The 25,121-nt window shown below is 30.8% G+C and overlaps 2 protein-coding genes across 3 annotated transcripts; both read left to right on the top strand.

Moving 5' to 3' along the window:
• Window positions 1-4,463: 4,463 nt before the first annotated feature.
• On the top strand, window positions 4,464-8,330 carry LOC121127650 (BTB/POZ domain-containing protein 9). Its single transcript, XM_040723073.2, is given in 9 exon segments — window positions 4,464-4,764; window positions 4,817-5,177; window positions 6,223-6,490; window positions 6,555-6,661; window positions 6,663-6,775; window positions 6,839-7,071; window positions 7,135-7,324; window positions 7,383-7,569; window positions 7,632-8,330. Coding segments are annotated over 9 exon segments (1,923 nt in total). The 5' UTR covers window positions 4,464-4,582; the 3' UTR covers window positions 7,914-8,330.
• Window positions 8,331-19,946: 11,616 nt separating this feature from the next.
• LOC121128533 (uncharacterized) lies at window positions 19,947-24,906 on the top strand. 2 transcript variants are annotated; one of them, XM_040724119.2, is made up of 6 exons: window positions 19,947-20,107; window positions 20,161-20,262; window positions 20,338-20,406; window positions 21,721-21,762; window positions 23,233-23,262; window positions 24,536-24,906. In XM_040724119.2, the coding sequence occupies exons 1-6, from the start codon at window positions 19,993-19,995 to the stop codon at window positions 24,589-24,591; spliced, it is 414 nt and encodes a 137-aa protein (XP_040580053.1). In that variant the 5' UTR covers window positions 19,947-19,992; the 3' UTR covers window positions 24,592-24,906. The 2 variants fall into 2 exon arrangements, with proteins under 2 accessions (XP_040580053.1, XP_040580052.1); XM_040724118.2 differs by having other exon boundaries at window positions 20,335-20,406.
• Window positions 24,907-25,121: the final 215 nt, after the last annotated feature.

Here is a 25,121-nt window from a genome sequence, read left to right as displayed (position 1 = left end):
TTTTAAAATAATGTGAATTATTTTATGAATGCTGACACAATTTATTAGCCATTGTTTCACATGATAATTAGTATCTCTAATTATGAATTTTAAAAAGCTGTACGGTATGATCTTCAAATATGAACAGATTAGTTATATTAAAATAGGTTTAAAACATGATTTTACTCCTTTTTTTAGTTTTATGTAAATATTCATCATCGACAATCTTAGTTTAGTTATCTTAACTCAGGGAAAATGTTTAAATCATTGAATATTAATTATTAGTGATGGAACGATTCCATATAAAAATCTGGATGCCGATTCTTTAAAAATTTAAATAAAAGTTGAAAAAATATCCTTTTGGTATCAGGGGTTTCCACAGGATATATATATATTTTTTTTATTCAAATGTTTTTTTAGCAAAAAGTACTTAATTTGATTCCGATAAAAACAAACATCCGATTCGCCGATTTTGCTTAATCTTTCCATCACTATTAATTATATTTATTGACCAATATCTTATTTTAGCCTGTGCTTATTTGACTCAAGTACAAAATAATTTTATTATATTAATCAAGTAAAAGTTTTTAAATATTAATAAAAAAATTAAAATAATTGATTTTCATGTCAGTTTTAATATTTAAATCATTGAATATTAAATATATTTATGAACCAATATCTTATTTTGGTGTGCGCTTATTTTGATTCAAGTAAAAAATAATTTTATTTTATTAACCATAAATTGAACCCTAATCAATTATCATTTCAAAGACAAAGAATAAATAACTATATATATTTTAATCCCATTTTTATAATGAAACGTAATGAAATTATGTGCAATATACACTTCTTCACTGAAGATAAAATGAAGCTAATTCACAATTCAAACAAACTTTTGAAATAAAAAATTATCGTTGAAGAATTTTTAAACACTTTTCAGGGGCGTCCGCAAGGGGTGGGCTGGAGGGGCCTCCAAATTAAGAAATTTTTGTATTTTACTAGGAATATTTGTATAGGTATTTGTGAATAGTTATGAATTTTTGAAATTTTTCCCCCCAAAAAAATATTTAATTTTTTTTTAATTTTAAATATAAAATTTAATTTTCAAAAAAAAATATTTTTTTCTAAACAGCAGTGGATTTTTGAAATTGTTCTCCAAAAAATTTAATTTTTTGTGGACAGTTGTAAATTTTTGAATTTTTTTTCCCAAAAAGTTTAATTTTTAGAGAATAACAAAAAATGTAATATTTGATTTTTGATATTTTTTTTGAAAAAGTTCAATTTTTGGTTAATAACTAAAAGTGAAATATTTGAAATTTTTTAGTGAATTTTTGAAATTTTCAAAGCCCAAGTCCTTATCCTTTTTGTATTTGAGTGTTGTATTTTACTCTTCAGAAACAAAATTTGTAGCAAATATATTGAAGAATTTCGGTGCAATTTGATTAAAAAGAGAGTTGAGTAGTATTAGTGCATGACAATTTTTGAAACAATGTTAATTCGTTAAAAAATCGATTTCCCCTCGCTTATTTGCAGAAATGTGCTTGAATACATATTGTGTAATGGTGTATGTTATACATAATATATGCGTTTTATATTAAGAATTGCGTTGAATTAAAAATATATAATATATTCTACGTCATTGAAATTATCATTGTTTAATGGTTAAACCATCTATTTAATAAAAATATTATTATTTGAAATGGGTAGGATATGGGTTTCAATTAACTGGATTCACTTTATAAATAAGAGCAATTTCTTTGGCACATCAGTCAAAATAAACGCACAGCAAAAAAATGTGATTCTGTTTCATTTCAGTGTTCCCAAGCGACAATGTAACACGTTCCAATCAATGTTATTGTAACAACAAACGTTAGTCAGCAAGGATTTTCAGCTCTCACTGAAAATTTACTAGCATATCGGATGACGTCATTGGGGCCCCTATATAGGAATATAACGATGAAGAATAATGGAAAAACCTAAGTAGGTCAACGTCAATAATTTCCAGGAAGTATAGATCTTCTGCTATTAGTTTTAAAATATTACAATCAATGAAAAAATTATTTTGGATTTTTTTGTTGAAAATATAATTTTCTTAATATAGACCTGTTGTTTTTAATTTATGAAAGTATTGAATAACAAAGCGTACAATAGTGACTTTTTTTTTTACCTCGATGCCTTGTAACTAGTACTACGGCATTCTGGAACGAAACAATTATTCACCATATGAATGTATTTCAATGTAAGACACTTATGACTTATGGACCATGAAGTAGTTTGAATGTAGGAGGTTTTGTGGCGCTTCTTATTCTCTTTTGATTAGATATTATTTTTATTTATTTCAATTATGCATTAATTAGCTTAATGTCTATTCAAAGAGTTCTAATACTATCTGGAGCAGCATAAGCTCCAATTACGCAACCTGTTGTGGTGAAAAGCATCACTTTTTTTTTTGAGAAATTCGGCATGGTAAACTTATATGAGCTTTGTACAATTATAAGGGTATAGTATTTGTAACTTTATATTCATATCACGTGGTAGATAAAGAAAGTCTTCCAACTTGGGGTAATATTTGAAATCCTAAAAAATTGGATTTGAGCAAAAAATGATGGATTTATTTAAGGTATACAGCTCGATTTTACGAAAAAATGGCAAGATAAAAAAAAAAAGGAAAAGTGTCCAAATGGAAAAATGGCAAGATTCTTTTAAACTGATATAATATCTATCACCAATATAATATAATTCTTCATCATTAATTACAATATCATTAGACATGATGGACTATTCATATTCGACAAGACTCTTGGATTGACGGACGAGCATTTGCAAAATAATATGTAAGAGCAGCGATTTCCACTTCGTTATGATCCAGGATGTGTCAGAAGAAGAGGTGATTGGCTGTGGAGCGACAAACCATTGAGAAGATTCAGGCAGGTAGTCAAAGGTCGAGTCGTTTGAGAGTGCGAAACAAATAGCTACGAAATCCAAGATAAGATGGAGATGTGTCCGTCGGACATTAGTTTTATCCTTTTAAGCACAGGAATGGGGATATTGGAAATCGATAGTCTGCCTGATGTTTCTAGTTGGTTCTAGTTCGGAACCAAATATAAGAATCTTGTTTATCCCAATAAATTAATTACATTTATTTATGCAATATTAATGTTAGAATAATTCATATTATTTGAGTAAAACTTATACTAATTCCAAATTCATTCAACTCCGAGCGTAACATATGAGACTTTAACAACTTTACTTAGTTACTAATTACTTAAAATAATATTATTTTGATACTTCGAAACTCATGAATTGGGGATATGAATAATCGATACAGTCTGTATGAAGTTTTCTATCCCTTTCTGTTCCGCAACTAATATATAAATACATTTTCATCTTTATGAATGAATTACATTATTATTCAAAGTTCAATTGTGGATATATATAATATTTAATATAATATTTGAATGAAACATACTATATAATCTTGTACAAGCCCAATCTGAAGTTGACACTTTATTTTTGAATGGAAAATTCATCAGTTTAAATGATTAGTTCAATTATTTTTTGACGATTTTCTTTAGAAAACCTTTTAACAAATATCTACTTGGATTTTGAGCTGTGAAGGGAGTCCATCATTTGCGCAACAAGAACAATTTTTGAGTATTTGAAATGCTATCCTAAAATGGAAGAGTTAATAAAATACCCGTGATGTTGATATTAACTACTGTAATGTTATAAAAGACAATACATAACAACAACGACAAACTGTTACGTTCTTCACGTCGTCACCTTTATTGTATCATGTAGAAACAGAAAAAAGGCCCGAAATCATCTGGTAGTTAGCGAAATAAGTCAATCACACATCCTGCAATTTATCTACTATATACTCCCAGACAATCACTGTCATATTATTTCTTCACCATTTTTAAAATCAATTAGATATTATTAAAATCTACATAGTGTTTTATTTGAAACTGTATTATAATATTGCTTAGTAATATTTTATTAAAAGTGAAGTTATAAATTAGTAATGGTGTATGATAGCCAAACTTTCTTCATAGAAATAATAAAGAGACCAATCGACGAGGGATCAACAAGAAATTGTATTCCTGTTCTTTTGGTAACGGAGCATAAGTATAGAATAACTTATTACTTTGTTTATTTATCAAAAAGAATAAATTATGAAATAGCCATGACGTATCAAGGGAGAAGAGGGAATCCACAGCTGACAACAACATATGTAGGGTATTGTTGTGTTAGTGAGATATCGCCGTGTTTTATAATTGTTTGATCATATGACTTATGACTGAGTTAAACCAACATGAATTTGTCATACAAAATGATGTTTTTCACCACAACAGGTTGTGTGATTAGATCTTGTGCTCTTCCAGGTCTATTATATTTGGTTCCATATTTAATTAATTATTTTTCCGGTAGATGGCGTTAATTTGAAATACAAAATCGAGTAACTGACGTCATACTTAATATATAGCTCTATGAGGCAATAAACTAAAAGTGCTAGAGCTGTTGGCGTTGCAGTGAGGTGTGTTGTTATAGATGAGGCCTGGGTTTCGAGTTGGCAGTTCCACTCCTTATCACTATTGAAGCTATGTCAAGTCAACAACCCATCAATCCGAGAACTCCATCCGAGATTCAACATACTCAATTTGTAGCTGAAGATGTCGGGTCCTTATATTTGAGTGAGGAGTATTCCGATGTGACTCTCATTGTGGATGGGCAACGATTTCCGGGACATAAGGTCCTTCTTGCTTCTAGGTCCAAATATTTCAAGTAATAATAATGATTAATATTAATATTCCTTGATTGATGTATTGATTTCTAGGGCGATGCTTTATGGAGGAATGCGCGAGTCGCACTCGGAGGAAATTGAGCTCAAAGATACTCCAGTTGGGGCCTTCAAGTACTTGCTATGCTATGTGTACACTGGAAATTTATCCCTGGGACATCTCTCAGATGATACTTTGATCGAAATCCTAGAGCTAGCAGACATATATGGTTTCCAAAATTTAGAAACTGCTATTTCAGAGTATTTGGAGTCTAATTTGAATGAGAAGAACGTTTGTTATATTTACGATACAGCATCCCTTTATAGTTTGCCGTGTCTCTCTTCAGCATGTCTTACTTTTATCGATCAAAAAGCTTATGATGTCATTAAGGACGAATCTTTTACATCATTATCTCCAGTGAGTTCATTTAGAAAAACATAGGTCTACAGTCAAATCCGAATAAGAGTATCATTCAAATAGTAGAGCCTTTTCTCATTGATCTCGGCCATTTTGGGGCCCTAAACAATAATAATCCTTTCTCATTAATATTAAGGAAAATTGTTAACAATTGCTTTGAATTTGGATGTCATAGTGGGGCAAACAAATAAAAGGTCTTGAACCTTGCTGTCTATCCTAGTGTACCTTTGGGAAAAAGGTTGGACATCCCTGATTTATGAACTAAGATTGTTGTTGAATGACCTATATGAAGCGGGGAATGTTGATAAAGAACGTTTTCACTGACTTCCAAAATTGCATCCTATGTCTAGTTTCATTATATATCAAAAAATATATCTAAAAAGTATTAAAAATATGTTATATCATCCTTATACATACTTACTTCCGTCTTGTAGATAAAATTCAGCTATTACAATGGAAATAATACTGTATTTTTATAAAATTATCCTACTTTTTTTTTCTCATTAATTAATCTAAAAAAATGTACAAATTTAGACATTTTATAGTACATATTAGTTTGACTATATTCAAATATCACTTTTCATCATTGGCATCAAGTAATATTCAATGCAGGCGCTATGTCTTTTGTTTTTATTTTTAAAACAATTTGATGGAGTTTAATCCTAAGATTTATTAGGAAATTGTCTATTTAATGCAGTAAAAATATCGACAATTATGATGCAATTTAGGACGTCAGTGAAAGCTTTCTTTGTCAAAGGTCAATCATGCACGGCACGATTGACATGGAAGGCCACAAAATCGTACAATTTTGGGTTATATACTAAAATCAACAATACGATTTTTCAGCAAGGGCCTATACGACCCAAAAGTTGCAGGTTCCTCATTTTTGATTATAAATTCTCCGAATACGAGTAACTTTTAACACTTTCAGTGCATTAAACTCACAAATCTATGTCGAGTTTTAGATGCACTTTGGAAAAGAGGGACGGATTTGATTATAGTTCAAGTATGAGTAATTAATAACTATACCATACTCTAATTACAGACTGCCTTGAAGAATATAGTATCTCGTGACTCCTTTTGTGCCGCTGAAGTTGATATATTTAAAGCGATAGTGCATTGGGCGAAGGCAAATCCATGTGACGGTGGTCATGGAGACATTTTACAATATATAAGACTTCCTCTAATGTCAACTGCAGATTTATTGAACGTTGTCAGACCATCAGGATTTATCAATTCTGATGTTATTCTTGATGCTATACAGTCAAAAATATCACTACGTGACATGGAGCTCAAATATCGAGGATATTTGAGTAAGGTTAAATATACTTATTTTTGCGAACATGATTATTATTTATAATATGTATATATTTTTAGTACCCGAAGAAAATGTTGCTACTCAAAAATATAATGCTTCTGTCATTGCTGGAGAGTTGAAACATGCTTTGTTAGATGGCAATTCCAAAAGGTACGACTCTGAAAGGGGGGTTTACTCGACATAGAATTGATAAACATGAAGATCAGGGCATCATTATACAACTAGGAATGCAGTATACTTTAAATTTAATTCGAATGCTGCTCTGGGATCGGGAGCAAAGGTACTTAGGAATTATAATCCCGAAAGAAACTTGCTATTATTTGATTTTGTGTTATTTATACAGGTCTTATTCCTATTATATTGAAGTTTCCATGGATCAAAAGGATTGGTATCGCGTAATTGATCATTCAAAGTATGTATGTAGATCATGGCAGCAGTTGTATTTTCATCCAAAGGTTGTCAAATACATACGAATATTTGGGACGCACAATTCACACAATGATGCTTTTCAACTTGTTTCATTCGAAGCCTATTATACAAAGAAACCCTTTGAACTTAATAAGGAGGGGATTTGTAGTAAGTCAATCGTAATAACATATGATTATATTTTATAATATGTACTAACTTATTTCTGAGCAGTTCCTCGTTTCAATGTTGCAACAATTCCAATGTCTGCTTGCGTAATAGAAGGAGTCTCACGTACTAGGGATGCACTTTTGAACGGTGACACAGACAATTATGATTGGGACTCTGGATATACTTGTCATCAACTAGGCTCAGGTGCCATAGCTATTCAATTAGGACAACCTTATGCTCTCTCATCCATTAGGTATCCTATGAAAATAATTTATAAATTGATATAATTATTCTGTCTTATATTATTGTAGATTAAGACTCTGGGACTGTGACAGTCGATTTTACTCATACTACGTTGAAGTATCTGAAAATAATAAGGACTGGGATATGGTTTGCGATCGCTCAAAGGTTGATTGCCGATCATGGCAAACAATTACATTTCCACAAAAAGTGGTTAGCTTTGTGAGAATTGTGGGAACTCGTAACACCGTTAATCAAGTATTCATCCATTTATAATTAATTAAACTCTATTTCTATGTATTTTTTATTTTGTTTTATAGATATTTCATGTTGTACATTTTGAGTGCCCAGGTGTGACGGAAATATTACAGAATAACTATCCTACATCTCCCACTAACTCAGTTTCCTCAGAATACTCTGTCAATAGTGGAGCAAACACTTCAACGGGCGGAATAGCTGGGGCGGAATTAGATTTGGATAATGGTAGTCCTATTTTGGTGCCTGTGGGAGCAAATGATGGTTATTTGGCTCCTAAAAGAAATCAGTCCTCTGGAGGAGAAGATGAAGAGGAGGATTTACATTTTGATCCTTTAGCAGATTAAATCATTTCCCCTTTATAGAAGAAATATGAATCATGTCAAAGAAAGTAATTGACGTGCTATGCTATTCTTTTTATCTTAAAGTAACTGAAGGGCTTTTCTCTCTTTCTCTCTCAACCACATATCTGATATTATCTTAGAAGTTTACATGTCTACTAAATAGAATATCATTTCTCCTGGGATCACCTAAGAGTTTTAATTTTATTTAAAGGAAAAATCCAGTTCCAATGAACGAGCACAGAATAAATATATTATTTATTCTCTTAAGTGTCATGAATGGCTGTAAAATTATCAATTTGTTTCTAAGTATATCATGTTGTATAAGCATAATGCAAGTTTTATTAAGTATTATTCCAACAAATTGTGATTAGGATGAGGTTTATTGAAAATATATGAAATAAATTATATATTTTATAAAAATTATGTTTCTTTGTATTCATCATTTATATATTTCCGAGGATGGTCTAAAAAGTTTCAGACCTAATAATGATACAAAACAATTTTGTGATTTTTTTTTAACATAGTCTCTTTGTAACTATAAAAACGTCTCCCAGATATACTCCCAGCTCTTTTTGTTGAATGTATTATTTTCTTAATATAGACCTGTTGTTTTTAATTTATGAAAGTATTGAATAACAAAACGTACTCACTAAGAAAAGTAAGCACTACAGGTTTTTTAGACCTCAATGCCTTGGTACTACTATGGCATTCTGGAACAAAAGAATATGTCACCATATGGAGGGAATACTCATGAATAAACCTTAAACCAATGAAAGTAGTCAATTACAATCTTACGTTATCATTGAATTACTTAGATGTTTATAAGTATATTATTGTACTAAGTTTAAAACTTAGTAAGTTAATCAATTATCATATAAATGATGGCTAGAATAGTAGATGTCAAGGATTACAAACTTTTTTTCTGATTTTTTTCCCCTAACATAGTCTCCTTGTTACACTAGACACTTCTCCAAGAAAAGCTCCAAACTCAGTAACCCTTCTCATTAGTACTCTGCGTTTATCTCCCAAAAAAATTGTTCACAAAGGTGATTGCCTCGTCATTGGACGAAAATATTTGCCGTCCGAGATCAATTTTTAGATTAGGGAAGAAAAATAAGTCGCTAGGAGCTAGATCAAGAGAGTATTGCAGATAGCAAAAGTAATTAAAAACGTAATTCCAGGATTTATACCATGGCAACCGCTGAGATGTGTGTGAGACGGTGCGTTGTTTTTTGTTCACACAAGATTTACTTTTTCTCCAAATGTTGGCGTTTTTCCGCAGTTCTGCCTTTAATTTGTCAAGCAATAATGCGTAGTATGCTCCTGAAATAGTTTTTGCTATTGAAAATAATCTATTAAAATCACTTCATAACTAATCACGTTTAAATTCAGCTACCCAAAATATCTCTATGGTTAATGATTGTACAAAGTCCCCATACACAGAATCCAACTCTGGATCTGCATAGGGGTATTAATATCTCTCTCTCAAACAAAAAATTAATGAGTGGCTCGAAACTCGATATTGTCAATTTTCACAAAAACACTCACTTTAAACGACTGTAACTACCTTTTATTTACAGGTGATACCATCTTCACGTTCAGGTGGGAAACTTTTCAGACTATTCAGTTTTGTATGTTGAACCAATCACAATTTTGTTTTCAAAATGAGATCAAATATGTAGGTATATTCAAAGAATGTTTTCAGATACTGAAGATGATAATTTTTTTCTGAAACAATATATGTACTTTAAAACCCAGCAGTCGACCTATAGAACAAAATATTAGTACATCATTTATTACCAAAATGTTTGGAGTAATTCTTGTAGAGTGTTAATGGCTACATTTTCATAAATGATTGCTTGCTTATTAACATCTCTACTAAATAGAATATCATTTTTCTTCGGATCATCTAAGAGCTTTAATTTTATTTAAAGAAAAAATCAAATTCCAATTAACAAACACTGAATAAATATATTTTAGTGTCATGAATTTATACAAAATTAAAAATCTTTTATTTTTATTTAACGTTATATGTGCATAATGCAAGTTTTATTAAGTATTCTTAGGATGAAGTTTTTAAAAATATATTTAATAAATTCTATATATTTTTTTAAATTGTGTCTCTTGTTATTATCATTTATTAATTTATTTTTAGCTTATTAATTGCTATAAACTATGCACTTTGACTAGTGGATAATTTTTGATTTATGTAAAAAAATTTCCTCATTGATTACGTTAATCAATTTTTTGTTGTGTGAGCTTTACAATTTTTTAATTTGAACGTTTTCAGTGACTTTATAAATTGCATCATAATTGAGGGGAATGACGGGTTGGGGTCTCAAATTGATATTTTTATTAGATAAAAAGAAAAAAATTTGAAACAAACCTTTTTGAAATTCACCTTATGGATTTAAAAATAAAGATATCCTATAATTTGTATGGAATTTCACTCGATGCCAACGATGAATAGTAAATAGTGAATTTTCATAGTAAATTAAACTATTTTTATATAGCAAAAAAAATGAATATAAATAAGACAAAGTTTGGTATTTGGGAGTTTGATTTGTGAAAATTTAGAAACAATAGGCTTTTTTAACAAATATCAAATTGAGTTTGTAGTTGAGACGTTGACATTGGTCAAGAAATAACAGAATTTGCGTTTCTTAGGCACCCGAAATGGGCATTGGTGTAAAATGTTTATTGCATATAAAATCATTGCAATTTTACTTTTAAAGAAAGTAACAGTATTGCCCGTAGGGTTGTTTAGTCTTGCCACTGTCATTAGTAATTACTGAGTACTTCGAAGAACAAAGAACATAACTACGCATTGGGTAGTTATGATTATATCCTTTATTTTATAAAATCGATTTCTTCATTCTATAAGTTATCGAACTACAAACAACTATTATTTATTTGCACTTATCATGGCTTTAGGAACACGGAGCACTCAGGAGCATTTTTTATTTGGAAGTCCCCGCGATAACCCCGTGAATGCTCTGCCAAGTTAGCTAGACTTAATTAGATATTACCTCTACCTGAAAAATAAACATCCCAATGGAGTAAGACTTTCAAGAAAAGAACATCTTCAAATCGTCGAAACAATGTCAATGAATGTTAAAAGTATTTGGAAGATGGCTAGCATCCCTTCCTACGACATCAAGTACCTCAAGCAAAAAATTGACAAATTCTTCGTTCTCATCAAGGACCAAGTAAAGAAGATGAATATACAAAACTGATCTAGTGATGAACTTGTTGGTGAGTTTTTGAAGAAGATGTCAGATCTTTTTGATATTGCTTTATGTTCTTGCTATAAGAATAAGAAAATTAGTTATTTTAAAGTAAAAAATTGCACATGTGACTCCTTCAAAAAAAAATACCACAGAATGAATTTCATTTCTACTTAGATCCAAACTTTTTTAAGAAACTTCATCCATTGACAAGGCAGCAAGTCAGTCCTATGGAGATAATTATACGAAATTTGTTCGAAGGCAAAAAAAGAAAAAATGAAATGGCAATACGAATAGGGAGAGGAAAAGAAAGAATAACTACTATGGACAAAGAAAAAGAAGAATCTAAACGACAAAATTACATTTTTGGTGATTATATAAGCAATTTGGATTATAATGATACGCCAAATAATCAAGTATGCCAACTAGCAGTACAAAGAAACAATATCGAACTCCAAGAATCTAGCGAAATTCTTATTAGGTATGGTCTTTCAGTTCGTTCTGTTGCAGCATATGGAAATGCATTATTAAAAGATCTGAAGCTAGCTACTCCCCCAAAATCTACTTTCAACATCGAAAGTGGTTAGACAAGCAAAGAAATATCTAAATAATATTAATCAAATTGCTGAAGAAAACAAAGAATTCATTTGCATCAAGTTTGATGGTCGCGAAGATCTAACAAAAACCTTGCCTGGGTCTGAAAGACCTGAAATATTTGAGGAGCATATCCCAGTAATTGTAGAACCAGAAGGTAAATATATCAGCCATTTCCCTCCTATTTCTGGAAAAGCAGAACACATTGGAAGATAATTATTTTCTTCAATTTCTGAATCTGGAAGTCTTCATTATATCAGAGCCATTGGATGCGATGGAACTACAGTAAATACAGGGCACAAAAGTGGCATCATTAGGCTTCTTGAGCAAAAATTAGACACTCCTTTACAATGGACTATTTCCATGCTCCGTTTTAATGAATTACCCTTCAAAAAATTATTTGAATTTTATCATGGAAGATCAACAGGACCCAACACATTTAGAGGAGAATTAGGAATGCTTATATCAAACATTTCTTGCCTAACGGATCCAATGAAATATAAAACCATCAAAGGATGCGTTCCAAACGTCGATGACATTTTTAAAAACAAACTCTGTAGGGATCAAAAGTACTTTTTAGAAATTTGTACATATATTCAAAATTGACCACATTCAATCACAAAGCCTTTCCTAAAAAAACATCCAGGAACTGTCCACAATGCCAGATGGATTACTACAGCATCCACTCTTCTGAGACTCTATATCCAAACCAGAAATCCATGAAAAGAACTTAAAAGAATGGTAGTGATCATTCTTAATATTTATGGACCAACATTCGTAAACATTAAAAAGAATCATCAAGAATCATTTTTTTATGCTTCTCAGCACTATTTCTTTGCATTGCATCAAGGACGTCAGCATCTTACAAAAGAGGAACGAGATGTAGTTACAAATTTCATTCAAAGTTAACTCATTCTCTGCACACCCAGAAGCTATACTTTTATACTTTTAGGCGCTTTATTTGACTCTGACAATAATACCAGAAGAACATCAGTCAATATAACCATGAAAGACAGAGAAAAAAGAAAAACTGGATCAGTTAGGCAATATATTCTCCCAACTGATTACTTAAACTTCAATGCAAAAAGTTATTGGGAGCTAGTTGATTTATCATCGATTCCAAATAGTTTTTTAACGGAACCTCCTTTAACTTTTGATATTAAAAAAAAAGAATTTCTGAAGTGCATTGAAGGAGAACTTTTAGATTTACTAGACATCCCGTGCCATTCACAAAATGTGGAAAGATGTGTCGCATCAACTAATAAAGAAGCTAAAATAACCCCGGATGAAAGAACTAGACATAATAGATTATTAACAATTCATCATCATTCAGGATCAAAAATATCAAATAACTTTCAAAAGTCAGATTTTATAGCTTTAGATAGTGATAACTAATTATCAATGTTACTCTTGCAATCCTTTTTCGATATGTTTATACACATCAAAAATAATATTATCTTATATGTTTTTTTTATTTTTTAAAAGCTTAGAATAAGAATATAACTTGTATTATAAATTTTCTTATATGTGTATTGTACATAGTTTAGTTTACTATTATTTGTTGAAAATAAGTAAACGAAGGACGAAGAATTGCAACGCGCTTTATATTACTCTACACTATATTTCTTTGATAAGGTCCACAAGTGTAGTGAAACACCTCGTTTTTTAATTAACAGAGCGATTTTTTTATAAAATAAAAAATGTTTTTTACACTCGTATTACATTACAAAAAAAATTATTGTGCATGTAACATCATTTTTGGAGACATTTTAGAACTAACCGGAAGTAGCCCTTCGAATTTTTGCTGCAGGAAAAAAGTATTGCAGGACATTCTTTCCCATACTAAATTTCAACTCATGGTGGAAACGGACTTTGGATTAGTAAAAATTGGTTTCGTAAGACACACTCTACTGTACAAGCCTGAACGGGGAACCAAACGCAGAACGGAACAAAAATAATGTGTGAACGATAAAAGAAAAATTTAACCTAACGCCAAAATAGTGGAACTCTTACAAGCCTGAATAAAGGAAGAAGATTTATTTTATCAATTTGATGACTTTTTTCTTTAAGACATTACAAAACATTTACCTTAATAATGTTCTAGACGGTTTAAACTATATTGGCATTACAAAAATTCAAGAAAAAGTTGCAATAAACAGCTTCATTTAATCGCTTAAAATGACCTCCGAACTGGTTTCGACGTTTTGGGTCAAAAATGACCCTTCTAATTAATAGATAACTTTTTTTAAACTTAAGAAAGCTTAAACATTTTTCTACTCATTAGTGAAAAAAATATAAAAATTGATATACAGAATCAGTTTTTATGAGATGAAACAGTTTGTAGTCGCTAATCAATAGAGGATGTAATGAACTGCAGATTTTGTGGCAGTTTGGGGCAAAAATCACCCCTTCCAGTTGACAATTTGAAAATAAAAAAATAGTCCTATTATTTATGAGCCACTGAATACTTCTTCATCTCATAAAAACTGAAGTTGATTCACGGAATCCGTTTTTATGAGATGAAGAAGTATGTAGTCACTCATAAATAATAGAATTTTTTTTTATCTTCAAATTGTCTTCCACGTTTTGGGCCATAAATGACCTTTCCAATTAATATAAATTTTTTTAAACCTAATGAAGATGTAACATTTTTCTATTTATGATTGAAATAAATATATAAATTGATGGACGGATACAGTTTTTTTGAGATGAAGAAGTTTGTAGGCGCTAATAAATTATGAGAGGAGGGTCATGTTTGTGTTATACTCATTCCTATCCGGTCATTAAACCTCGCATGACAAACATACGCCTGCTTTTCCTCGCACTCTTACAAAAAACCCATCTCTACTGATGAGTACCATAAATCTTACTAATATAAAACAAAGAAAGTCATTTTACAATACCAGCCTTTACTTTTAATTCAAATCTTAACATATACTAAAAATGCACATGAGTTATGATATATATAATAGATCAATAACGAAAAAAACGGAAATATTGATCTTGTTACACCGGGTGCGGTGGAAAAGTATTTACACTTTCAATCTAGAACTTTATCAAGGTGTATTTCAGCAAACAGTTGTAATAGGGTATGTCAATAAAATAAAAATAACAAATGTGATGTTTTGATTATCCTAATCATCGATTTAGCCCCTTGGCAGCAATGATGCCTTCCAGGGGGGCCACGGAAGGCCTTGCACCCATTGTGGATGTAGGCCTTTGTCATGGCGTCCCAGTGCTGAATGACATTGGATTTGAGGGCCTTGGTGTTTGGATGACAGACTCTGTAGGCCTTTCAGAAATAGTGATATTTTTTTATGCACACACCTGCAATATTTCATTAATTATTATTTCTAAATGATTTTTTTATATTTGATTTACATTATTTAGCACCATATACACGTGCGATGTATATGCAGACACCTGCAATATTTCATTAATACGTCTACATTATTATTTCTTAGATAAAATTATTAATGATGAAAATTAATTGTAGAATGGGTATGTTAAATAATAAGAAACCCAAAATTAACGAGGTAAGCCTGACAATTTGAAAAATGTTTTGGAGAAGAGAAAGGATAATTTTCATGACGTTTCATTAGCTCCGCTACAATCGGCTGTGGTAAGAGAGGAAGGAAAAAGGGTTATAAACAATGCCATTTACTAGTATTACTCCGATGTCGATCCCCAATTCTACTCTGAGTCCAACAAGATGTAGTTGTCTTTAATTAAAACGCTCTTTACGTTTAGATGAAGTTTTATATTTGATAATGGATAATAAGTATTAAATGTTATTAATTACATAGGTATACAATTAATAGTTTGTACCTTTTTAAGGATTCTAGGTACCACAATAGACAGAAAATCAATTGAGGAACTCATTTATAAATTAATTTACCTATTCCTTTTATGAAACAAGGGTCTAAGTAAGAGGTATGAGCTCCCTAGAAAAAAATGAAGGAAAACCATTTGAAATCAGTTTGGTCCAACATCGATTCAAAAACCCTTTTGAAAAATCCTTTTATTTCGTCTCAGCAAATATGGCTCCGTTACAGAATCGCAACCTAATCAATTTATACTAATAAGTCCAATGTAATAGTACTAATAGTCTGAAGGACCGATTTGAAGAATGGAACGGACTGGATTGAATAAATACGGACTGACACAAGATTACGTATTAGGTAACAGACAAATTTTGCCTTAAAAATATGGAAAATAGCTACCCAAGAACTCTTCAGTGTTGCTCACCTCTTATCAAGAGCACACTCAGACTTAGTTACTCAATACATACCTAGATGATAAATGTTCTCTCCTCATTGATGAAAAAATAATTACAGCTTTGGAGTAAAAATTAATATGACCTAATGACTGATGAGCCAGGACTACTTTAGTCTCAAGAGCTCTACCTTATGGAGTCTTAGCTATACACGCTTGATGCTACAGGAAAATCCCTAGATGGAATATCAGTAGCTCATGGACAACGTGATCGAGAGAAGTTATTCTCTTGAATTTACTGTGTGTACGTTCGTGCCCAGGTGATTCCAAGAGAAAGAAGTATAGACTATGGATATGGATTTCACCAAAAGATTCCTTAGTTTGATGGATTAAATGTAATACGATAATGTTTATTTATACTTAATCAGTGCAGTTCTATCTAATTAATTAAAGGAACATTTAAAAAAAAAAAATATCTCTCTCTTTTCGACTTATAGGAATATCAAAGAAAGGCGAGAATTCTTCTTTGAGATGTAGAAGCTAACACCATGAAAACATATTGAATAATGAGGACAAAAGAAAAAAAATAATAGATCATATACTAACCATTTTTCCTTTTTACTCCCTAAACTGTTTTTTTCCTCTACATAATTTTTTTCCATAAATATGTCTTCCCTCTCAAATCGTCCCTTGATATATTTAAAAGGATTATGATATCATTTTCTTGATATAAACAGATCATTCACTTAAAAAGGTACAGGACCTCTTGAAGAGCATAATTAAATATGCTATTTTTAACTCATCAAGTTTCAAGGCATCACATGGGTATCACAAACCCTAAAGAAAATTTGTAAAAATAAATATTTTTACTAATATTTATGTCTGATATATATTTATAGGTCTATTTTTGGTTTTATCACATATGAAATCCAAAATGTTGGAACAGATCTGTCTGAACTTTAGCTAGTAGACGTATAAAATTACTACACATGTTCCCATGATATTTTTTGGGGCTCCAAGGTCATTAAAGGCTGAGTTTGACGGAAATAAAGCCTCCTTTTCCATCTCTCTTTCAATATCTCTCTCCCCCCTCTCTTTGTTTCTTTACTCTTCTCTTCTCCTTCTGTATCTTTCTACATCCCTCTCTCTATCTCTTTTTTTTCTCTATCTTTATTCTTTGTTTTTATTGCCCTCTATTCCGTCCTATAATTCCAGCTACCTTTGCTTTTATCAGGGGCGTTCATACGGGAAGGGCTGTAGCCACACAAATTAAGAAATTTTTGATTCTTATTAGAAGATATAATATTTGAAATTTTTTTTTCAAAAAATTTAATTGTTAGCGAATAGCAATACATTTTTGAAATTTTTCAAGGAAAATTTTAATATTTCAAATTTTTTCAAAAATATCATATATGAAACTTAATTTAAACAATATTTTCAAAAAAATTCATATTTTGTTAACAGCTCTACATTTTTGAAATTGTTTTATGAAAAATTTAATTTTTTGAGAATACTTATAGATTTTTTGAATTTTTTTTGCAAAAAAAATAAATATGTTCGCAATATCTATGGGTTTTTGAATTTTTGTACAAAAATTTAATTTTTTGTGAATAGCAATGAATTTTTGAAATTTTTCTCAGAAAAGTTTAAAAATCCAAATTTCTCAAAAAAAATTATATATGAAATTTAATTTTAACAATATTTTCAAAAATTTAATTTTTGTGAACAACTCTGGATTTTTGAAATTTTTTTACAAAAAAATTAATTTTTTGAGAATACCTATAGATTTTTTGAAATTTAATTTCCAAAAAATTTAAATATGTTGTAAATACTTATGGGTTTTTTGAATTTTTTGTGAATAGCTGTGTATTTTTGAAATTTTTTTCCAAAAAATTGTAATTTTATAAAAAAAAAATTTCAAAAAAATTCCACCCCTCCCCTCAAATATAATCATGCGGACGCCCCTGAGTATATATATAAAATTGACCTATTTTATTTTATTTAAGTAATTATATAACGGTGTTGATAATTTTTGGAGTTAATCATCCTTCGAATGATGAAAGCTAGAAATATCCCTGCCATCTTCCTAACTATGGAATGCTTATTATGGTATAAACTGTATTTTTTTAGAATTCACATCCCTTATTATTGATTTGAGCGTTGATACACTGAGTTCAAATAACAACGAGATGCACGTTATTACTTTTACTGTATCTTGCAACATTTTCTCCAAAAATAAACTTATCAGATATCTTCTGATATTTAAACTTAAAAAGGTAAAATATCATTTGGTAGTAAACCAACTTCTCTTTGTCTCTCATCCTCTTCCCTCTTATCTTCTCTCTCTCTCTCTCTCTGTGTCTCTTTCTACATCCCTCTCTTTGTCTATTTCTTCTATCTTCATTTTTTGTTGCTATTGTCTCCTTTACAGCCCTCCAACACTATTATATATATATATATATAAAATAAAACTATTTATATAAAAAATTATATGACAGTGGTGATAATTATTGGGGCTAACCCCCTCCACCCCCAAATGATAAAGCTAGCAACGCCCCTGGTTATGGCCCAAGTATTGTATACATGTTGTTTACATGTAGCGATGTCTGTATACGTATTATCACATTGCAATTTCTTCGTCTTAAAATGCATTATTCGATTATAACATTGGTCATTTCAATTAATAATTATACATACATTGATACTGTTATTTCATTTTGATAACTACTGGCGCGTATCGAGATTATATTTAGTTAGGCGCACCTCTTGGAAGAACACACACAAACTTTAAGCCAGATAGGTTTGTATATTTCTGTTTGGCATTCGTTTGAATCGAGGAATCATCCGGAAAGATTATGGTGACTGTCTTATATAATCCTCATCGACTATTTGCAAAAGGATAAAACTATTACAGGTGCATATTATTCATCGTTATTGGATCGTTTGAAAACTGAGCTGCAAGAAAAACGCCCACGATTGACCCACAAAAAAAGTCATTTTCCATCACGACAATGCACCAGCTCAAACCTCAGGAGTTGTGGTAACAAAATTAATGGAAATAGGGCTCCCTCTCGAGATGATCATAGTATTAGCAATCTCACGCACCTTCACTCTTCTGTCCTCTATTACCATATAATGGATTTTATCAATGATTTCTGAAGTAATAACCTCAAGTGGCGTCCAGAACATTCAACGTCAATTGTGCCCATATGATGGTTTTGAAACCACTTATAAACTGTTCTAATCGAAGTTGCAGAGTCACATAATGTTTATCAAGCTTCTTTCTAGTCTTCTGAGGCGTTTAGCCTTTCATACAGTAATGTCTAATAAACTCATTAAATTCTTTTTCGTCCATTTTTTTTTAAATCACTCAATTTCCTCGATTCAAATGAATGCCAAACAAAAATAAATAGACTGATCTGGCTGAAAGTTCGCGAGTGTTCCTCCAAGAGATGCTACGAACTCAAAATAACCTCGATACGCACCAGTAGTGCCATCTCTTGGACTTTGCATGGACTTTTCAAACGACTTCCATATTATGCATTTATGGTTAATATAACAGTGGATATTTGAACTGTATCATTTGCCAACAAATACTTATATTTTTTGAGTAATTTGTATCAAAATAGGGAAAAAAAAAATTTTTTTTGGGGCTCTTTTAAATATTATGCATAATAACAATTTTGTGACCGAATAAAACTTCTTTTCCCTACTCTCTTTCTATATCTCTTTCCGTCTCTCCCCTCTATTCTTCTCTCTCTGTCTCTTTCTACATCCCCCTCTCTGTTTCTTTGAATTTACTTTCATACATTTGTTTCTAATCCCCTCTATTCAGCTTTTTAACGCAGGCATACTCTGCTAGTATTATATATGACATAATCCTTTGTTATTCTAAAGTTTATAAATATTATTGTCAAATATTTATCTTTACCTTCTCAAAAATAAACAAACAAAAATTAAACGACATCTATAAAATAAATGTATTACGTCTGGAAATAGTCATTTGAATTCTCTGTTGAGTTTGATTGATTCTATTTATATACACCATGTTAAGTTTTCTTAAGTTTGCACCTCTGGCTATCCTTCCCCTCACTCTTCTTTTTCTAATTCAAAAAACTCAAGCAGGAGGAGTATTAAAAGCTCTGGAAGATAAATATGATGGTAATTATAATTAATCATTTTAATGGAGTCTTCATATTTGCTTTCCAAAATAGAGAGTAGTGGATTACAGCCTTTAGCAGAGGACACAAAAATACCAACTGAAAAACTTATGGACATACTTTTTTGGATTTGGACCAGCTATAAGTTAAAAAACGGTAGGGGAAAGATTCTTCCAAAAAAATAAACAAGGATTTAAATGTGTCTTAAATATATATTTTTTTTTTCAGAAGGGATGTCAAATTCAAGTTATTGGTATTATGGAGCAAAACTTAACAGTTCTGGAGCTAATGCAACTGCAGGTGAGTATTTGTAATTAGGGTAATCTGTACAGTTTGAAAGAAATTGGAGACAACGTAAGGTGTTTTACATTTATGACGTAAAAAAAAAGGTACAATTTACGATTTTCCCTTCCCTGATCGTATGTCCTTCATTTTTAGATCCCCCTGTATATATTTGTAAATAAAATATAGTGGTTATCTGGGAAAGTCCACTGATCCTGGGCGTAAAATAAAAATATTTTCTGCAGAATGACTTTTTTTAGAAAAAAGATCCTTTTTTAACCCGTAATATAAAACAAAAATTCCTTCATTTTTTTTTTTTTTTTTTGGGGGCTCCCTCATCCTCATACTAAAATATCTCTATTACGTGACCCCCTCCCGTCAACTGAACGTCATAAATGTATGACCTGAAAATTGATATTCAATCATCGCAACGTTTTAATAATTTAGGAAATTGCTTTGCTTCACGAAGTGATACGAATTATATACTAGGTGCCTCAAAAAGAAATCCATACTTTTTCTTGCGTTTTGTCAGTACGATCGGTTAACGCTAAACAGTGTTAGAAAAAAAACTTCTGGGACATTTTTTTGATAGTTTGACTCAGTATTGTTTGAGCGACCGTCAAAGATGGACACCAGCAAATAGAAAATATGCAATTTTTATATATTTTCTTTGATGAAGGGTAAAACGCAAGCCAGGCGGCTGAAAATATGAAGGATATTTATGGTTTTGATACTCTAACAGCCAATCACGTGCAATTTTGTTTTCGTCGATTCCAATCCAGTAATTTTGATGTCAAAGATTGTAAGGCCAATAGTCGAAAGGGGAGATAAAATAATATAAACTTTCGAGTCTGACTATTATGTAAGCACCTTTTTGATTGAAAAGGATATATATATGAATGGGGAAAAAATCCAAATAAATGTGAAAGGTTCTGAGCTTGTAACTATAATGGCATGAAAGTTACAATAAAAAGTCAAAGTGCCTTAAATAATGATAATCATGACATGTGAATTTGTCCTGGCTCATCTATTACTCCACGGATCGACTCTGTGTCCCTCTCACCTGATACTTCATAAGAGACAAACTCGCAATTTCCTCCACTTAATGAAACCTTTTCATCTAATTCCAAGATTCTTCAAAGTGTTCATTGTCGGAAGTTATATCCTTATTATGAAGAGGTTGTAGTAATTGAATTTCAATTTCCACGCACACTGTCCCTAATTTCGAGATACAAAGATGAAATATGACTTGTTGTACACCATACCCTATAACCCTCCCTCTCCACTCCAATTGAACTATCTAGTCTTGAACTAATCTATTTATTATTCTAGGAAATGCGACGTACTACTTGAAAAATTACTACGCACCATCCAGTAACTATCTTTAAATATTCATTTAAAAGTGTTGTGTTGACCACTGTTGTATTGAGAGATCGGTTGTTGTCGATAAGTTAGACAAGAAAAGAAAAGTATTAATAACCATGCAAGCCCACTACCAATTGAACATTTTTAAAACAATTTAAATATCTACATAGTGTATACCTGTATTTCAGATTCATAGTTTAAGACAATGTTTCTCTAACTGTGCACCCAAAAATTATGTTAATGATATCTATGTCAATTTGAACAAAAAACTATTAGAAGAAAGCTGGCGTTTGGGCGAGATTATCTTTAGAGTTGTAGAAAAAGAGGGATTCCAGGCGAGCTCTGATCCCTCTTAAATATTGTCAGTTGTTAATCTGCATTATATTTTCATTTGTTTGGAAAACAAACAAACTGAATTATTAAACTTTTTATGAATCTGTCTATAGCTTTCTATATTTTATATTGACATGGTTACCATATTGTTTTTGACATTTTTGAAGAGGGTGAATTTCTTATAGGGGAGGAATCTCTCTTTTTCGACAACTCTAGTTGTTTCACTGATGTTTCTCGGGTTAAAAAGTTTGAGAAACAATAGTATATCAAATAAAATATGCTTGGACTTGCTTAGATTATGATACCAAATACTTAGTCTGGACTGTATTTTCGTAGACTTAGAGTTAAGTTTGGGGAAAAAAAGAAGAAAAAGAAAGTTAATTTTTGGAAATATATGTAATATTAAATTTTATTTTTTAAATTTTTTTTTTTCTGAATGACTATAGATTTTTGAAATTATTTCGACAATATTTAATATTTCAATTTTAAAATTTTTGTCAATAGCTGTTGTTTTTTTTAAAATTTTTTCGAAAAAATTTAATAGTTAAAATTCTTTTATAAATTTTATTTTTTGTGAACAGCTATGTACATTTAAATTTTTTCCAAAAAATTTATTTTTTGAAATTTAATTTTTGAAAGTTTTTCGAAAAAAATCAATTTTTTTAGCAGCTAATGATTTTTGTAATTGTTTGTCAAAAGATTTAATATTTGAAATTTCAATTTTGAATTTGCTTTCCAAAAATTTTATTCCGAGAAATTGAATTTTCTGTCAATATATATGGATTTTTGAATATTTTTTTTCCAAAAAATTTAATATTTGAAATTTTTAGGCAATAGCTGTAGATTTTTCAATTTTTTCCATAGCTTTTAATGATTTCGTTTTGTGAATAGTTATGGATTTTTTGTTTGTTTTTTCAAAAAAAAAAAAAAAATACAAAAACCAAGCACCCTTGAATTAAAAAAAATATATATATTTATAATCCTACGGACGTCCCTGCTGAGTGATGGTAAAATTGAACCAACTCCAGAATAATATTGAGTAATCTAATTTAATAATCTATTGCTCAACACAACACAACATACGTATATTAATTTCCAACTGATTAACTTAATTAATAATAATATCTTCATTTCTCTACTCCTTAGGTGTAAATTCATCTTCGGGTCCGGCCAGTGGTAAGTTATAATAAGTTAATATAAATGTGTACCAGGCCATAGAATGCGCACTCTTTTTTACCTTTTTTTTTAACCAACTAAGTGCAATGTTTTCTATTTTTCTATGAGTCGAATAGTTATGAAGTGAAAGAAAGATACAATTGAATTAAAATCTTTTTAAAATGTATGTCTTTAGAAAATAAAAATAAATTTCTATAGATATATAATTATTCTGATGACATAAAATATATTGATTAGCGAGGACAAATACCACTTTAATTGCTTAAGTAATTAATTGCACGATTGTTTTAATTCAATTACCTCTTTCCTTTCATTTCTATTCAAATATAAGATTGTTCCGAAATGATTGAGACTATCCCAATAAGACAAGAAATTATATTCAAAAACTTTAAAAAAGTACTCAATCATGTCCTATATTTTGTCCTCGGCCTCGTATAACATCCTAGCAATGGTTTTCCAAATCCTACAACTGCCTGGAGAGTTCTTCTTCTCTAACTTCATCCCTCCGCTCGCTCCTGTCCCAGAAAAACCAGGACTTCTCCTGTAAAAACAGGTGGTACTTCAAAAACTGCTCCCCTGGTCCTGGAAGAGCTTAATCAGAGACCTACAGTACTTCAGACGCTCATCTTTGTTGGCCTGAGAGAGAGAATGGGGTATCCACACGCTGAGGAGGTTTTTGAAGCGGATATCATCAGTCAAGGTTCTAAAAATCACTATGAGTGGCGGGGAAGCTTGGCTGATATCTCTCAAACGCTCAATCCACGTTTGTTCTGTACGAGGTCCTTGACTTGGGTGTCCGTGTCTCCCGGGGACGTCCTGATGAAACCCCTTTCTCGAGCTTAAAAGTACCATCCCGGATCTTACTAGCCCACAAAAAGATGGGTTCACGACTAGGACAGGCATCAGGGTATACAATAGTGAGGTCCGTGTGGATATCAGACTCTGTTTTGTCCAGTTTGTAGCTTATCAAAAAGTGCGATCAAAAAATTGTAAGTCTCCATGTTCAGGGACGAATGGAGAAACATGTGCAAATTTAAGCATTATCTATTTAGTCTTTCAATAACAATGGAATGTTTTTTATCACCAAAAACTCCATGAGAAAATGGATGCTGTTGAAATTTTGTGGCTAACTCTTCTTCTTTCCCTTCAAACTCTGTCTCAATAATTTCGGAACTATAGTTTGTCAAAAAAAAAGGAATTGAAAAAATGACTGCGCATTAAAGAGTATTTCTTAACTAGAAATTGCATTATTATTTTAAAAAAATCATTCTAGGAAATGCAACATGGTATGCAAATATGACAGCAACTAATGGAACATACCTATTCTAAGATAAGATGGCGATGGTGACTCTAAAAAAAATCAGTCTCTCAGATTCTTTATTGTACTATTTTGTATAACTGGACATATTTTAACATAATAACACTCTGTATACTACCCTCTACTAACTACAAAAAAAAAAAAAAACATAACTCTTCCCCACATTCAATCAAACAAATAAAAGGCAGATTTTACACAATAGATTTATTGATTATTGTAAAAAAAAAAATCTTTTAAAATTATATAGATTTGAAAAAATATATATCTTGAATGATTTGACAGTTTTACTATTCTAATAAAAATACTAAGAATAATGATCCAATAAACTGTGTCTTTTTATCCAGGTATTGTTAAGTGGAGCTCAGTATCCTCAATAGGGACACTAACCTAAATTTACATGCATACTTACATTGAATTCTCAGTAGGGAGGGAAAAATAAATATTCTGAACTAGTTATATTGAGAAGGGGGAGGCTGTAAGAAGGGTGAAAAAGAAAACAAACAAAAAAACAACAACACTTTGCTTGTAGGCAAAGTACAAT

This window comes from Lepeophtheirus salmonis, chromosome 13 (assembly GCF_016086655.4).
Source record: "Lepeophtheirus salmonis chromosome 13, UVic_Lsal_1.4, whole genome shotgun sequence".
Classification (NCBI taxonomy): Eukaryota; Metazoa; Arthropoda; class Copepoda; order Siphonostomatoida; family Caligidae; genus Lepeophtheirus; species Lepeophtheirus salmonis.
This window is presented reverse-complemented; position numbering and strand designations above follow the sequence as displayed.

Bases quoted from the DNA above. Each gene is read 5' to 3' on its own strand.
- LOC121128533 (XM_040724118.2), top strand. From the start codon at position 19,993: ATGTTAAGTTTTCTTAAGTTTGCACCTCTGGCTATCCTTCCCCTCACT. The intron at 20,407-21,720 runs GTGAGTATTTGT...TTATTATTCTAG, and splicing joins TGGAGCTAATGCAACTGCAG to GAAATGCGACGTACTACTTG. The intron at 23,263-24,535 runs GTAAGTTATAAT...AAATCATTCTAG, and splicing joins ATCTTCGGGTCCGGCCAGTG to GAAATGCAACATGGTATGCA.